The sequence below is a fragment of the Bufo gargarizans genome, chromosome 2 (genome assembly GCF_014858855.1).
Source record: "Bufo gargarizans isolate SCDJY-AF-19 chromosome 2, ASM1485885v1, whole genome shotgun sequence".
Taxonomy (NCBI): Eukaryota; Metazoa; Chordata; class Amphibia; order Anura; family Bufonidae; genus Bufo; species Bufo gargarizans.
Window position 1 is genome coordinate 555,001,773 of NC_058081.1, and position 18,258 is coordinate 555,020,030.

The 18,258-nt window shown below is 45.5% G+C and overlaps 1 protein-coding gene across 2 annotated transcripts in view; it reads left to right on the plus strand.

The window, feature by feature from the left end:
• Positions 1-18,258, plus strand: part of TBC1D17 (TBC1 domain family member 17) — a 59,144-nt gene that overhangs the window by 15,945 nt on the left and 24,941 nt on the right. The window contains exons 4-12 of one of the 2 annotated variants that reach the window (XM_044281600.1): positions 1,044-1,173; positions 1,408-1,612; positions 10,305-10,419; positions 11,043-11,204; positions 11,428-11,559; positions 11,771-11,874; positions 14,050-14,144; positions 16,138-16,254; positions 17,257-17,357. In XM_044281600.1, the coding sequence (XP_044137535.1) occupies positions 1,044-1,173; positions 1,408-1,612; positions 10,305-10,419; positions 11,043-11,204; positions 11,428-11,559; positions 11,771-11,874; positions 14,050-14,144; positions 16,138-16,254; positions 17,257-17,357 (1,161 nt within the window). The remainder of the gene's footprint in view (positions 1-1,043; positions 1,174-1,407; positions 1,613-10,304; positions 10,420-11,042; positions 11,205-11,427; positions 11,560-11,770; positions 11,875-14,049; positions 14,145-16,137; positions 16,255-17,256; positions 17,358-18,258) is intronic. The other variant, XM_044281601.1, reaches the window with a different exon arrangement.

Genomic DNA, 18,258 nt, shown 5'->3' on the forward strand with positions numbered 1-18,258 from the left:
AGCTGTATGTTCACAGACGAAAAAATGAAGCATATCAAGAAAAGAACACTGTCCCTACTGTGAAACATGGAGGAGGCTCTGTTATGTTCTGGGGCTGCTTTGCTGCGTCTGGCACAGGGTGTCTTGAATCTGTGCAGGGTACAATGAAATCTCAAGACTATCAAGGAATTCTAGAGAGAAATGTACTAGCCAGTGTCAGAAAGCTTGGTCTCAGTCGCAGGTCATGGGTCTTGCAACAGGACAATGACCCAAAACACACCGCTAAAAACACCCAAGAATGGCTAAGAGGAAAAAATTGGACTATTCTAAAGTGGCCTTCTATGAGCCCTGACCTCAATCCTATTGAGCATCTTTGGAAGGAGCTGAAACATGCAGTCTGGAAAAGGCACCCTTCAAACCGGACACAACTGGAGCAGTTTGCTCATGAGGAGTGGGCCAAAATACCTGCTGAGAGGTGCAGATGTCTCATTGACAGTTACAGGAAGCGTTTGATTGCAGTGATTGCCTCAAAAGGTTGCGCAACAAAATATTAAGTTAGGGGTACCATCATTTTTGTCCATGCCTGTTTCATGAGTTTATTTTTTTACATAATTCTGTTGAAGCATGGTTGAAAAACAATGTCTGACTTTCATTGGTTAACATTTATAGAATTTTAATTTATTATTACTTTTGTCAGATTAAAGTTATTTCTGTGACCATTGTGACTTTTTCTTTCATTGACCAAAGGGTACCAACAATTTTGTCCACGTCTGTATGTCCCTTGGCAGCTGAGTACTCTATGTTTAGCGGTCACTGGGTGCCAGTCATGGTATTTGCACACAGGGGTCCGCTTCCTCAATTATTTTCTCATTTCTTAGCAACACGTTTTATGATGGTTGTCTTTTGATAAGCGTTTTATCAATACTTTTCTAATAAGTTACTTCAGTCATTGACGGGCACTTGCATCTTTCTGCATCAGGCATACAGTGAATTTGGATAAAACAGTGCCCCTGTTGTGTTTTATGAATAAAATTGGATTATGATTATTTATTTTTTTGTTACTGTTTGTACAGGAGTCTCCAGGCAGCGCGGCATGTCGGGCAGAGGAGGATATGTTTGACCCCGGTTATGAACCAGACTGGGCCGTCATCAGCACAGTAGGAAACAAAGTTCGCCCACAGGAAGATTTGACAGGTTGTTACTTGTTCCTGTCTCTCGAGATGGATGAAACAATGTGACTGCTTGATTATGTGACCAGTGACACAGCATGGGCTCTGCCATCCTGATACGGTGTGCCAAGCTGCTGCTTTTGTTTCACATAAATGTCCACATTATTATTCCCATCATTGCTCCCAGCGGTTCACTGGGTTAGGTTTGTTGCTTGAGTAATGGCCTTATGTTGTTCTGTTTTCTCTTTCCCTTCTATAGCCGTGAAACCTGGGATTCGTGAAAAATGGGCCTTCTCACTCAGTCTGTCCGAACTCAAGTCTGTCCGCAAAAGCAAGCCGGGTCTGAGCTGGTCCTATTTAATATTTATTACCAAGGAAGGGGTGTCCTTACAAGCCCTTCATTTTCATCAAGGTGGAACTAAAGCTCTGCTGAAGGCGCTCCGGAAATATGTCATACTGGCCGTGTAAGTAGTGAACCTGCTCGGTTTGTCAGTGGGTCACAGATTTATACATAAGTGGCCTGGCTGAAAACCAGCTTGGAGCAATGTTTACCTTCACACAGCTATAGAGCTAAATGGTTTCCCAATCTTAAGGTGCCCATGCACATTAGACTACTGTAGAATGAACCCTCCAATTTTTGTAGGGATTGGTCAGCCATCCAATATCTGTGTTTGGCCAGTGTTCATTCAGCAGATTTCGTGGAGGGAAAATTGATTGGGCATGTTGAGTTTTAACATGCTTGATCCTTTGTTCTCAAGGAAATAAGTTGCTGCTAGATGTATCTGGCAGGGGTTTATTCCCATCTCCCTACCAAGAACACATAACACTCTCAGTTGAACTGGACGTGCATGTGTGTACGGTGAGGCCAGAATAGCTGTTGACTAAATGAGTGGTCAATAGCTATTAAAGGTACTGTGATGCTTGAAACATTGTGAACCCTTCAGAATTTTCTATATTTCTACATATATTTGACCTAAAACTGCATCAGATTTTCACACAAACACACGACTTGGCCATTTATTTGAGATAAATGATCCAATATCACATGTCTGTAACTGGAAGAAGTATAATTAGCAGGTAAGTTAAAAGTGAAATTAAAGTAGTGTTTTCAATCAATGGGATGACAATCAGGTGTGAGTGGCTGGCCTGTTTTATTTAAAGTCTGGTCTTCACAACAAATATTTGTGGAAGTGTATCGTGGTATGAAGAGAAAATTTCTGAGGACCTCAGAAGAAGAGTTGATGCTCATCATCCTGGAAAAGATTACAAAACCGTCTCTAAAGAGTTTGGACTCCAGCAATCCACAGTCAAACACTTGTGTACAAGTGGAAGAAATTGAAGACCATTATTACCCTCCTCAGGAGTGGCCGACCAATAAAGATCACTCCCAGAGCAAAGGTAACCTGTCGGCAATTAAATGCCTTTCTCACATTTAGCTAATGTTCATTGGTCCACCATTAGGAGGACACTGAACAACAATGGTGTGCAGGATTGCAAGAAGAAAGCCTCTGCTCTCCAAAAAGAACATTGCTGCCCATCTGCAGTTTGCTATAGATCACCTGGACCAGCCAGAAGGCTCTTGGAATAATATTTCGTGGATGAATATATTTTTTGGTTTAAATGAGAAGTGTTATGTTTGGAGAAAAGAAAACAATGTATTCCAGCATAAAAAACCCATCCCATCTGTGAAGCACAGTGGTGGTAGTATCATGACTTGGGTCTGTTTTTTTGCATCTGGGCCAGGATGGCTTGCCATCATTGATGGAACAATGAATTCTGAATTGTACTAGCCAATTCTAAAGGAAAATGTCCGGACATCTGTCTGTGAGCTGAATCTCAACAGAACATGGGTTAATGCAGCAAGACAGCAATCCTAAGCACCAGAGAATGGTTAAAGAAGAATAAAGTTAAAGTTTTGGAATGACCAAGTCCAAGTCCTGACCTTAATCCAATAGAAATGTTATTCCAATAGAAGTGAGCAGCTCATGGGATGAAACCCACCAACTTACCGTATTTTTCGCCGTATAAGACGCACTTTTTTCACCCCAAAAGTGGGGGGAAAATAGCAGTGTGTCTTATACGGCGAATGCAGCTTATTTTGCGATTTGCGAATTTTCGTGCAAAATTATTTTGCGATTTTCAATGATACACCCGCCGCGCGGCATCGCGGCGGGTGTATCATTGAAAATTGCAAAATAATTTCACCCACAGATCCCCCATAGGTGTGTCACCTACAGGGACACTTATGGAGGGGATCTGTGGATGACACATAGCATAAGATGCTATATATGTGTCATCCACAGATCCCCCCCATAACTGTCATACACAGAGACCCCAATAAGAGCCACCCACAGATCCCCCATAAGAGCCACCCACAGATCCCCCATAAGAGCCACCCACAGATCCCCCATAGGTGTGTCACCCACAGGTCCCCCATAGGTGTGTCACCCACAGGTCCCCCATAGGTGTGTCACCCACAGGTCCCCCATAGGTGTGTCACCCACAGGTCCCCCATAGGTGTGTCACCCACAGGTCCCCCATAGGTGTGTCACCCACAGGTCCCCCCCATAGGTGTGTCACCCACAGATCCCCCCCATAGGTGTGTCACCCACAGATCCCCCCCATAGGTGTGTCACCCACAGATCCCCCCCATAGGTGTGTCACCCACAGATCCCCCCCATAGGTGTGTCACCCACAGATCCCCCCCATAGGTGTGTCACCCACAGATCCCCCCCATAGGTGTGTCACCCACAGATCCCCCCCATAGGTGTGTCACCCACAGATCCCCCCCCATAAGTGTGTCACCCACAGATCCCCCCCCATAAGTGTGTCACCCACAGATCCCCCCCCATAAGTGTGTCACCCACAGATCCCCCCCCCATAAGTGTGTCACCCACAGATCCCCCCCCATAAGTGTGTCACCCACAGATCCCCCCCCATAAGTGTGTCACCCACAGATCCCCCCCCATAAGTGTGTCACCCACAGATCCCCCCCCATAAGTGTGTCACCCACAGATCCCCCCCCATAAGTGTGTCACCCACAGATCCCCCCCCATAAGTGTGTCACCCACAGATCCCCCCCCATAAGTGTGTCACCCACAGATCCCCCCCCATAAGTGTGTCACCCACAGATCCCCCCCCATAAGTGTGTCACCCACAGATCCCCCCCCATAAGTGTGTCACCCACAGATCCCCCCCCATAAGTGTGTCACCCACAGATCCCCCCCCATAAGTGTGTCACCCACAGATCCCCCCCCATAAGTGTGTCACCCACAGATCCCCCCCCCATAAGTGTGTCACCCACAGATCCCCCCCCATAAGTGTGTCACCCACAGATCCCCCCCATAAGTGTGTCACCCACAGATCCCCCCCCATAAGTGTGTCACCCACAGATCCCCCCCCCATAAGTGTGTCACCCACAGATCCCCCCCCCATAAGTGTGTCACCCACAGATCCCCCCCCCATAAGTGTGTCACCCACAGATCCCCCCCCATAAGTGTGTCACCCACAGATCCCCCCCCATAAGTGTGTCACCCACAGATCCCCCCCCATAAGTGTGTCACCCACAGATCCCCCCCCATAAGTGTGTCACCCACAGATCCCCCCCCATAAGTGTGTCACCCACAGATCCCCCCCCATAAGTGTGTCACCCACAGATCCCCCCCCCCATAAGTGTGTCACCCACAGATCCCCCCCCATAAGTGTGTCACCCACAGATCCCCCCCCCATAAGTGTGTCACCCACAGATCCCCCCCCCATAAGTGTGTCACCCACAGATCCCCCCCCCATAAGTGTGTCACCCACAGATCCCCCCCCCCCCTAAGTGTGTCATCCACAGACCACAATTAGTTCAAAACCCACCAAAAGCACACCTTTTGGTTCAAAATTTTTTTTTCTTATTTTCCTCCTCAAAAACCTAGGTGCGTCTTATAGGCCGGTGCGTCTTATACGGCGAAAAATACGGTAACAGAGTTGAGGTTGCTTTATGTAGACGAATGGGCTAAAATATCTCCAAGCTGATGTGCAGGACTGATCAACAGTTACTGGAAGCATTTCATTGCGGTTATTGCTGCACAAGGGGTCACACCAGATACTGAAAGCAAAGGTTCACATACTTTTATCACTAATAGGCATGTGATATTGGATCATTTCCCTCAATAAGTAATTGACCAGGTTTGTTATTTTTGACTTATCTGTTTGATTTGTTTAATTTATCTACTTTTAGGACTTGTGTGAAAATCTGATGTAGTTTTAGGTCAAATTTATGCAGAAATATAGACAATTCAAGCATCCCTGTGTATAGCCACCGGTAGAGGTTTATGGCATAGTCACAGCTGCATTGGCACAAGTGATACCCACCTGTAAAGGAAGTTTGAAAGCAGTTACCGACGCTCTACAAACACAGCAATGAACCAAAGGAGTCAGAACAGAGTGGCAGGGGGCAGGAAAGTGTGCTTCCCTCCACAGGTCCGGGTGGTAGGGGGGAAGACAAAAACCGTTAAAAGAAATTGGAGGACCTCTTTGAATGTAATTCATGAAACTTAATGACAATGCAAAGCATAAAAAAATGAAAAGTTTATGAAAAGGAGAGGATATTGTAGAGATGGATATCTGCAATACAGACCTCAGGTGAGCATGCACCTCGGGAGTACCGCATCCTTGGATAAAGCTAATGAATGGGGAAATTCAAGCAAGGCAGTGGGAGTGTGAAAGGGGATCCTCCTGCAGGTGAATTGTGATCAGTACATTTTCTTCTTGTGTTATTTTATTTTTAATGCCTTTTTAGTGGCAGGAATAAGATGTCATTTGCTTCTTTGCGCTACTTACCGTACTTTGGAAAGATTGCATCTTAAATCCATCAATGTTAAAAGTGAGTAGACAGCACAATGTTAATAGACCTCCCCGGTTTGGAAGAATTATCGAGTGGCCATATTTGTTTTCCTGTCTATTATTTATGAGGTTCATCGCGTCATAACGAAACGCTATAGTTTCACTTACTACAACTACTGCCGGAACCTGCGGGTTGCTGACAGGCGATGAGTCGAGGCTATTAAGATAACTTGGGTATTGCGGAATTGCTTCTCAAGTGCCTGACCTGGAACTCCTTATGAAGAGGAAAGGCTTGATTGATTTAATTTTATTAGTTATATTGGTATAATTGTAGATGTTTTGTCACAAAAAAATACAAATGGACATCCACCTATGGAAAGATTGGGGGTCTCCTGACACCTCATTCTTTTTGGTTGGGTTTTGCCACATCCAGGCAGAAATATGGAGAGATTGTATAGCACATCCGCATATATTATAGTCCACAGGAGTTGGGTTGAGGGAATCTGTTTCCTTGATAGGTGGGGGTCCCAGAGGTAGGATTTCCATCTATCAATCATTCAGGGCAGATTGAAGATCATGGACTTGGGGACAATATATTTACTGGGGAAAAGTAGGAATGGGAGTAAGAACAGGTTACCAGCAGCATTACATTTTGTGTGAGTAATATCACGGGCCTACAATGTATATTGGTTGTGCATACGTCATATACATTTTGGGGAACACAGTTTGATGAAAGTGTTGGGAAAACTCCTGATTTATACTTCCGATGTGTAGACCAAATGTGAATAGGAACTATAATCACTGGTTATTATTTCAATGTCATTTGATCATTGAACCTTTATATTGAGGAAATGAAATCAAATGTAAGTTCAGGTTCCTGAGAGTGAAGGTATTTGCTCACGAAGAGGACAAAATAGGTAGGACAGAATGAAATGGAAATAATGAGCCTCCCGTTACAGTCTGCACCTTGCACTTTCCAGCTAGGCCTCTCCAGGCTGTCCATATGGCGCATGCGCTCCCTGTCTCTGAAAGGGCCTGTGTGCGCACGCTGATCTTCACCAGCCGATGGCTGGCAACCATGGGGTACTTAAGGTACCTTCCCCTAATGGAGGGTGCCTGAGCAATAGGTTTTTATAGCTTGCTAGTCCCTGCTAAGGTTTGATGTTCTGTTTTGTCTGCCCGTTTCCTGACTCGCCCTCCACTGCCTGATCTGACCTGTGCCTGGGCTGTATTGGCCCATTGCTGCCTGACCTGACCTTGGACGTGTTTCATGTATTGGCAAGTACTTAGCCTGCCCTGACCTCAGCCTGTCGCTTATTGTGGTTTTGCCTGATCCCTCAGTGCTTTGCACTGGTGTCTCTGGCCTCCGTGGGTCAGCTGTCAACCACATGGGGACTACTCCAAGAGGTAGCTGCCTGGTGGCTCCCCAGCGGTGAAGTCTAGATCCCTGTATAGGGGTTAAAGGGTAAAAACCAGGGGACTGTCAGGATAACACTTTTTTTAAGGATCGCCCAAAGGTAAGCCTGTTGGTTGGCGCAGCGATTCCAAGATCTGATAATTGCCTTCTTTGCGGCTAGCTACGTGTAGGAAACCAGTCAATGGGTGTTTTAATTAAAAGTGCCTCAGATGGGATTTTGTGCAAATTGACATAAGCCACTCAGGCCCCATACAACCCATATTAAAAAATAATAAAAAATAGAGTGAACCCAGCAATTGTGATGTCTGGAGGTGTACAACCGCTATAAGGGCATGTAGTGGGTTAAACACCAGATGAATAGAACGTGCCATCACTAGCCCAGCCACTTCAGTGCCTATTAAAGGGGTATTACTATGCAATGTCTAGGACTTTTCATATGAAGTATTGTGATATACATGCAATAAAAATATTGTTTATCGCCCCCTGCTGTTTATCTTCTGGTCAGTTTTCTGCTGCGTTCAGTGGTGGGCCAGAGATGATCAGTAGCTTCCTTTGCTCCCTTTCTCCGCTCGGTGCTGGCCTACTGAGGGAGCCCAGATAACTTTTATTGATTCATCCCTACTTCTAAATTCATTGACATATATAGCTAAATCTCTCTCTGGACAGTTGGGAAGGTAATTGCATTGCATGTAATAATGCTAGTGCAAATTGCAGCTCCGCAAAACACGGATGCCTCCTGTGTAGGTTCCGCAATTTGTGGAATGGAACAGGCGGCCCATTATAGAAATGCCTTTTCTTGTCCACGATTGCGGACAAGAATGGGACACACTCTATATTTTTTTTTCTCGGGGCTGCTGAACGGAACAACGGATGGGGATGCTGTCCCCATCTTTTGCGGCCCCTTTGAAATGAATGGTTCCGCACCCGCTCTGCAAAATTTCGGAACGGATGAGGACCCGATCATATGGTCGTGTGAATGAGCCGTAACTGACGCATCATTATAGTTGACTTCTCCTTTTGGACTTGTTTTATTGTTCAGATGTTCTGCCACTTTCCTCCCAGTCAGCACGCTGTGAATCCAGCAATCCGGGCTTTGACATTGACTCTTAATAGCGTTGTCTGTGTCATCACAAAGCTCATAACTGCTGATGAGGAGGCCATGGTCCTTGGTTTGATTTGTGCTGCAAGGACAGATTAACTGGGCAGGAGATGGATCTCATTAGTAGTTGAGCTCTGTAGATACCAGGAGATAAGGACGTCTGATTGTCAGTTGCTTCAGCTTGTGAGAGCTATGAGGAGCGACGTTACCGCACAGCACTGCCCTAATTTGGGGGCCTATAATATTACTGTAACCAGAGGTGAAGTGCCACCACTCCGTCTTACACATACTGCGGTGTACCACTATGAAATGTCTCTACCCAGCTCCAGCTGGGAGGGCGAGTGGGTAACATAAAAACCCTTCTGATTCCCACTGACCTGGCTGCCTCTTTGATATCTGTATCTATGGCCACTTTGCACTCCAGGCCCAATGCTGGCCTCCTATTCACCCCCCAAATCCCTTTGTTTCTAAAACAAAACAACCTCAGCCTAGTACTTCATCCCCTTTACTAACCCCCAGCCCCACTTTTGCTCCACTGTACCTCGCTACCCTTTGGGTGCTCTACCCCAGCCTGCCCTTAAGAGTGCCAATTATTAGGTAATGGATTCCAGTGAGCCTCCCCCGTATGACTCCTCAGAAAGAGTTCTCCACATTTTCTGCTCTTTAGTCCTGTCCTTTTGGAGATTGTCTACCTTTTCATGAAGGTTTCATATTCTTCATCATTGATAAACAAAATCCCCTCAATACATAATTAATACAAAAATAGACATCGTTTGCGCGTTTCGCACAAATTTTTGCTTACTCATGGCACACAACGGTGCGAAACGCGCAAGCTATTCTTGGACTTTTTATAACTGTGCATTCAATGTCTGGAGACAGCAAATTACAGCATTTGACTTTTTCCGGAACTCCCACAGAGATGAATAGAGCAGCAGTTTGCATGCCTGTCCTGGTTCTCTATTCATTTCAGGCGGGCTCCGAGCAGGGGCAGACTGGCCATAGACCCTACAGGGTGTGGTGTGTTTTTTTTTTTTTTTTTTTTTTTTCTTTCCCCTGAGGCCACTTAAGTTCCCAGTCTGTCCTCTGGCTCAGATGGATATGGGGTCCCCATTCTCATGATCGATGGGGATCTCAGTGGTAGGACCCCTACTGATCCCATAGCTATCCCCTATCCACAGGAGCTTGTAACAACCAGAATAGCACTTTAATCCTTTAGGGTTTGGCCTATTTAGGGTCTTAAATGATATGGGCACCTTTGAGGGATAATTTATTTATATTTTTTTTATTATCATTCTACTTATATTTGCTAAAATTATTTTTTTCAGTTGGTCTTCATTAAAAGTTTCAGCAGTTTGTCTTCTATAGCCTTCAGTTCACTGCATCTGCAGCCATGCTTAGTTAAGGAGTTCAGGTTGATATTATTTAGGTTTTATGTCACTATAAGGCCTCATGCACACGTATTGCGCCCGCAAATGGCGGGTCGGCATCCCACTGCCGCCGGCCGCGTGCACCACTTGAATAGGTCCGCAATTCTGGAGATGCGGAACGGAGTCACTGGACTTAACACTAGAAGCACTACGGAGTGCTTCCATGGTGTTTCTTTCCGTTGTTCCGCACTGCAAATAAATATGAAATTTTTTTATTATTTTTTTTGAATTGCGGACAGACCACGGACCTATTCAGTTGAATGGGTCTGGCCCGTTGCACGGATGTTGCCCGTGCATTGGGGACCGTAATTGCGGAACGGCCGCACAATGGCCGTGTGCATGAGGCCTAATGTGAAGCTTTTTTCTTATTTTTTTTTTTTCAGTTCTCCAAAGGACTCTCGGCTCTTTTTGGTTTATCCACACGACTCTCATGCCCTTTCCCATTCATTTGATGAACTCCAGATGTTTGACGATGATGGCTCCTCGGACTTGGTGTCTGTAAGTTCAGCCCTCACCTTTTAGCTTCAACATTTCCTTTCTCTAATCCATGAAATGATGTGACGCCTATATTTGCCTGTTAAAGGGATTGTCCTTGAAGACAACCTTTTGCCATATGGCATTTGGATGTCGTAGAGGGGCCCACTTTAAATATCCTTTGCATGTATTTTAAAGGGGATTTTCAGTTTATTGAATAAAAAATAAATGGACGACGACTCGCCCAAATTATTCCAAATAGTAGTGTACTTTAGTGCCACCTTACATGCATTCCATCTGCAGTGCCCATACAGTAGGGTAGACCCATTTGTAGTAATAATAGAGCCCACACCACTGTGTCACCCCAACGCACAGAACCATTCATAAAAACATCACGTACCAGTGCCTACAAAGTAGTTATTGCTATGGCGGCGCTCTATAAATGAAGTTCGCCATGGTCCTTCACTGCTACTACTCTAACAGGAACGTTTCATGTGAGCAGCCACTCTTCGTGTGCCGGTCAAAGCGGATTTCTGATTGGTAGAGATGTGGCACTGTGTAGAGATGTGGCATTATGAGGTATTGCCATGAATCCTATAAAGTTTTTTTATTTTTATATATATATATTTTTATTTATTTACTTCTAGAGATTTTTCCAAGACCCCTATTCTGCAACGTTTGGTGGGTTCTCCAAAGTTACCAATTTTTTCCGTGGAGCTTTGCGGCACCAGGATGCACATCACCAGAGGCCATTATCTGAGATGGCAATCGGTCTGGAGGATGAACCTGGTTTTGAAGTGATCTCCTGTGTGAGTATTCACGGTCCAGGATTTATTCATTTGCCGTGTATTGGAGGAAGCGGTGCGAGCCCCTGAGGGCTGTGGGGCGTATCGAACGAGGGTTTGGTCAATTAAAGGGGTTTTGTAATTACAGTGGCTTTTGCCTGGAGTTCAGCATGTTAAGTGATATGGAGTCTTGGGTATTGTTACTGTGGGTTTAGGCTGTAAACTGACATCCAGAAATCTATTTCAGCAAGTGGAGCTGGGCGAGCGTCCAGTCATACAGCGCCAGGCACCTGTCAGCGAGCAGGAATGGGAATCCTATATTAATTCTGAAGGTCAAGTGATGAATGTGGATGGTTTGAAGAAGAGGATCTTTTCTGGGGTAAGTGCGGCTGCAGAGCAGGGATTAGATCTATACACTGCAGCATTTACTGCAGAATGTGGTCCAGGGCATCTGCTGCTTGTACGCATTTCCTCTTAGGCACACACGATGGCGCCATTTCACAAAATTCTATAATCCTAAATACACTGCAGATGTCACATGCTGCTGCCATCTACTTAATGAAATGCGCTGTTGTTCATTTGATTTTTAGGGCTTGTGTCCAGGGCTTCGAAAAGATGCTTGGAAGTATCTCCTGGGCTATTATCCATGGGATAGCACAGCAGAAGACAGGAAATCTTTAGTACGGAGAAAAACGTAAGCTTTCTGCAGAGAGTATAATCTAGTAGTGAGTGTGAGCCCCCTGGTGGACAGTAAGGCTAGTGCAGCATTTGTGCAGTTGCTGTCATATTTTTAACCCTGGTTTTGCATAAAATGTATTTTTAAGCAACTTAAAGGGGTTGTCCAGGCTTTTAATATTGATGACCTATACTCCGGATATCAGGGGTCCAACACCCGGAACCCCCGACGACCAGCTGCATGAAAGGAAAGTGTACGCATGTGCCGTCTCCAATTTCTCTTCCTTCTCACCACTGCTGTCTATGGCAATAGAGCTGCGAACAGGAAGGGAGACGGCAGCATCTTATTCAGTGTCGGGTGTCAGACCACCGCTATCCTGAGGATAGGTCGTCAATATTAAAAGCCCAGACAACCCCTTTTAATGATTTGCCTATTTTACGAAAGAAGGAATATTGTCACATTTCTATCTTGACTAACAATAAAAAACATATTAATATAGCGGGCAAAGATGGGAATTGCTTGGCCTGGCTGTTGGCAAGCTGCTTAACTTTTGGCATGGTGCTTACTCAGGAAGTCAATTGAAACCATAATGGAGGCAGAACAACTAAACTCCGATCCCTGACACTCCGCAGTATCGAAGTAGGTGTGTACTAATCCCTTTACCTCGGGTTCAACCCTAGCTGGTGGGGACTTTGAACCAGCGAACACTGGGCGTACAGCAGGGCATTTACCCATAATCTAGTAAAGTCTAACCTCACTATGTTCTGGTTCAAAGTCCTCCATGCATTAGGGTGAACAAGATGGAGAAGTTGCCCACAGCGATTAATCAGATTACAACTACGAAAGGAAAATGAAAGAAGTGATCTGATTGGTTGCTGTGAGATCTAGAGGTCTAATACTTGACTCCTATACACTAATATGATGCTGGCAAAATGGCATAGGAGCCTGGTTGTTATAGGAAACACCACGATTCTTCTATTACAGTAGAGATCATTGAGCCACAGTCTGATTCAGTATGTGTATCACAAAGATGAAAGTGGCCATAGATACCGCATGACAGTAATGACTCATGTTACTGGAATTCATTTTATCTACCAAAGTGGATATGATCACCTGAGATAGAGATATATATTTTATAATTTGTGAGTGACAAGCCCACATCTTAGGCTACTTTCACACTGGTGTTTTGGCTTTCCGTTTCTGAGATCCGTTCAGGGCTCCCACAAGCGGTCCAAAACGGATCAGTTTTGCCCTAATGCATTCTGAATGGAAAAGGATCCGCTCAGAATGCATCAGTTTGCCTCCGTTCAGTCAGCATTCCGCTCTGGAGGCGGACACCAAAACGCTGCCTGCAGCGCTTTGCTGTCCGCCTGACAAAGCGGAGCCAGAAAACGGATCCGTCCCCATTGATTTATATTGTGTGCCAGGACGGATCTCTGACGTTTTCTCTGACACAATCTGGCACAAAAGGAAACTGATCCGTCCCCCATTGACTTTCAATGGTGTTCAAGACTAATCCGTCATGGCTATAGAAGACATAATACAACCGGATCCGTTCATGACGGATGCATGCAGTTGTATTATTGTAACGCAAACGTTTTTGCAGATCGACCACGAATCTGCTAAAAACGCTAGTGTGAAAGTTTAGCTTTAAACGTTACAGTAGATTTGGCCTGGAATACAAATACATAATTAATGGAAAGTTTCCTTTAGGCCTTGTGCACGTGACCGTGCCATGTTTTGCAGTCCGCAAATTGCGGATCTGCAAAGCACAGATGCTGCTCGTGTGCCTTTAGCAATTTGCGGCATTGAACAGACGGCCTATTATAGAAATGCCTATTCTTGTCTGCAAAACGGACAAGAATAGGACATGATCTATAATTTTTGCGGGACCACGGCACGGAGTGCTGTCCGCATCTTTTGCGGCCCCATTGAAGTGAATGGGTCCGCATCTGAGCCACAAAAAATGCGGCTCGGATGTGGAGCCAAACCACAGTCGTGTTCAAGAGGCCTTATCTAGTAATGTGTTCTAAATGAGGGAAGAGCTTTGGGGACAGAAGGGTTAATGCCGCCTCTCCCACACATCTTACACGTTGTAAACAGTAAGAGCACCAAGAAAGCGGGCAGATAGCATGGGCCTGGTGCCATCTCTGTGGGACACTGCTCAGCACATGTCTGTCTTGCTGTTTCCAGGGATGAGTATTTCCGTATGAAGCTGCAGTGGAAATCTGTGAGCGAAGATCAGGAAAAGAGGAATTCTCTGCTGAGAGGTTACCGCAGTTTAATTGGTCAGTATAATCTCAACATTTTAGGACAACATGTGCTAGGCTTAGGTGAAAGGCAGAAACCCTGCACTAAATTCTGTGATCCGCCAACAATTTTGAGTTTTTAAAGAGGTTCTCCGCCGTGAACAATTCCTACTTGCTGCTGACCGCATGTATCGGTCTGCAATGCCTTGACTTGAATTCTTGCGGATGCTGACTCATTGACTTGAATTGGGTTCTATTTTTGTGGTGCAGAGGCACGGACCGAAATCCCATGGAAGCGCTTTGTAGTGCTTCCTCGGGCTTCCATTTCGTGCCTCCGCACATTACGTGGCTCCGTTTTGTGCCTCCGCACATTTCCTGCCTCCGTAGGATTGTGGACCTATTCAAGTCAATGGGTCCCTATCCATGATACAGAGTGCTCGCGGCGGTGCCCATATATTGGGCAGTCTGCTTGCGTGCATGAGCCCTAAGGGTCTCTAGACAATAAGCTGATCCCAAAGTGTCCCCCGGGAGTCATCCCATGGACCTGTAGGGAAACCTGGCAGCATGTGTTCGGTTTCTATGCAGCGTCGCAACTGAAGAAATTAAAGAGGACCTTTCATATCTCCTGCTTTAGTAACTACATGCATTCCCCATGTAAGAACAATTCTGGAAAAGCTATTTGTGTGAATCCATGTTGTGCCATTCCCCTGTTTTTCTACTTGAAGTTTATTAATGTATTGTCAGCAGCTTGCAATAAAGGTACAGATGGGTGTTACCAGTTGGGATGTGTACCTGCACATTCTGACACCAGCTGCACTCATTGGACAGAGGCGGACACATCTGCTTCTGGTAACACCCAGCAGTACCTTTACTGCAGACTGCTCGCAATTTATTGCCAGATGCTCCAGAATTTGCTATTACATGGGGAATGCAAGTAGTTACTAAAAGTGACATGTCAGGATATGGGACAGATCCTCTTTACGCAGTACACATTTTTTCCATTCAAAGCAATGGTAAAAAGCTATTTGCTTGTTACGCAGGGCAGAAGAGGTCCCACAAATTGGGAGACATTCTTTGCAGCCACTCTACACTCTGGTCAGTGTGTTAACTCGGATTTCCCTTGTAGGGTATATAAAATAGGTTTTCTAAACTGGTCAACTCTGTTTAAAGGGATCCATCCCCAGGTCTATAGGAACCATCACACTGTGTGCTATGATGGGAGTTCAGATTACAGCATCTTGTGGCCTGATTGGCCAAGAGGCACCAAAGGACTGGACGCAGGCTAGTGGTGCCACTTAGCTGATCAGACCTGGAGGTACTTTAAAGGGGTTTTTACAGGACTACAATATTGATGACCTATCCTGATCAGTAGGGTTCAGATACCCCTTAGCCGTCGCGCTCTTTTGGTTGCTGCAACCTCCTCACAGCGAACTAAGCAAAGCGCCTTACACTTGCTGTGCCACGTGACCCACGAATGTGACGTCACTGGTGTAGGAGGAGACTACAGTGCTCATCAGAGCGCCTTGGCCTCTTCAACCAGCTGGTCAGTGGGGACTCTGCGGATCAGCTGACTCTCACCGTACAGATATCCTGAGGATAGGTCATCAATATTGTACTCCCGGAAAACCCCTTTAATTCGATAGGACATGACCTTAGGATTGGCGAGGACCCAAACTAATCCTGAGAATGAAGGGCTGCAGCGCTGATTGAGTACATGTAGTCTTTCCCTGCACAGCTCTGCTTCAGCCACCTGATGTGCAGGGTAACTGCAGCCGCACACCATCCAGATGAATGGAGCTGGCTGCAGTTCCTTGCACAGCCGGTGGCCATGAGTGGCACTGTGAAGGGAACAATAGGGATGGGCCTGCAGTGCCGAGCTCTCTGGTGAACCTATCATTTTGGAAATCTGCGGTGGCAAGACATAACAGATGTGTCCATGACTTTGCAGATTTAATTGCCTGAAAACCCAGTATCATATAGATGAATAATGTGCGCAGTGTAAATAATTTTACTGTCCTTCCTTAAACTGCAGAAAGAGATGTCAGCCGTACAGACCGGAACAACAAGTTCTATGAGGGGAATGACAACCCAGGGCTCTGCCTTCTCAATGACGCCTTGACCACATACTGCATGTATAATTTTGATCTGGGTATGTCATTTATAGTCTTCAGTATTCACATCCATAGTCCTCCTCCTGAGGTTGGGATTATGGAGAGCATTATCATTTATTGATACCGTTCTATATGGGGGGAAATGATATTGATTATAGATATATGTATAGAGCAAAAGGCCCCTGTCAGGGTAAGAGTGCTACTTAATCCTTGTAATAAACAACTCATCTGCTGCAGAACCTCTTCAGGAAGAACAGACAAAACTGCATGTTTGTCACTGATTACATAATGTAGGATACTAGTTGTTTCAAAAGGGGAGTTGGCAGCAGTTTTGTGCCCATAAAAAGTGCCAGCCATAATGCCGCAAAATAGTTGGTCACTATTCCTCTTATATAGGGGTGCCCAATAGTGCCCCATATAGTACCAACTAGATGAAGTACTAATCATAGAAGCAGGAACCTTCAATCAAACATCCTACTGAACAGTACAGCCAGCCTCTGCCCAGCTCGAATTTACTGACCACAAGGAACAATAGATTGCACTCACCTTTACCTCTAAAGGCCCTTTAACAGGGGCCAGTGATTGGGGCAGTTATCACGGAGTGTTCCTAGGAATGCCCATGCTAGGTCATTGCCCTGTCTGAAGGTGCCAGTCATCCGATGAATGAGCAAATACTCGTTCATCTGGTGAAAGCATCAATGATGTGGACACCTAAGTCATAGTTTCTGGGCAGCAGATCGCCCTGTCGTAAACAGCGATCTGCTGCCCAAAAACAATGAATCTCTGAGTGGAGGGGATTGCTGCATGTAAATGCAGCTCTCGCCTCCTCTGTTGAGTAGGCAATTATGAGGCATGAACAGTTTTTGATTCTGATAATTGCTGTCTTGGTCTGCTTGTGTAATGGGTCCTTAATGGAGATGAGACTTTTTAGGTTTCACATTTGTACTCTATTAGTCCGTGTGTCCCAGATGACTTGGGGAGAGGTTCCTACCTGTGGGATTTCAGGATTAGCTAATTTTATGTTTGTTTTTGTTGCTCAGGTTATGTTCAGGGAATGAGCGACCTCCTCTCCCCCATACTGTATGTCATGCAGAATGAGGTGGATGCCTTCTGGTGCTTCACAGGATTCATGGAGATGGTGGTAAGTTCTATACTGAAACTGATACTGTGTGGCGTGGAGCCTCTGCCTAAAGACTCGCTGGGTTCACATCACCGTTTGTTTTTCCATTCTTCTGATCTGTCAGAAGAACAGAAAAATAAAGAAATAACGGATCCTGTATTTGAAGCATCCGTTATGCTCATTTATGCATGTTTGGCATCCGTTTTAGCCATTTCTGTCTGAGATCCGTTATTTCAGACGGGAAAAAAAAGTCCTGCGTGCAGTCAGGAAGAGGAGTTAGGAGGAGCTGTTTATATGGAGCCAAGTCTGTAGATCTGCTGCCAGTCACATTGCGGAATAGTAGTATTCTGATATCTCAGCTTCCACATTACACTGAGTTTGAATTCAGTTCGGCCTACAGTTTAAAGGTGTTGTGTAGGATTTTAATATTGATCAATCAGTATCAGATCGGTGGGGGTCCATCTCCCGGTGTCCACATGCTGTTTGAAGAGGCCATGGCACGTGGGCGAGCACTGCCCCCTTTCCATTACCAGGCACAGTGCTGTACGTTCTGTAGTGGCTGTGCATTGTACTTCATACAACTTTTTCCCCAATATGTATTAAATGAGGAGACGGGCACCACTGAATAAAGTCAGCGTGCTATAAACCACTGCTTCTTCAAGTGCCACAGTACAGCACACATCCATTAGACAGCACTGGCGAAAACGGTGAAGAGGTCGCAACGCTCTTCAAAAAGCCGTTCAATGAAGGTGCCGCGGAAGTGATTTAATATTAGAGGCCTATAGGTAATCATTGATCGACCATATAAAAATCCAAGACCACCTCATGGTTACTGGTTGGTACCAATCCTCCTCCTTCCTTCTATAGTCAGAATCTCCTTGAGCAGCGGCATCTAAATGCCTCTGGTTCTGAGGCCATGTAA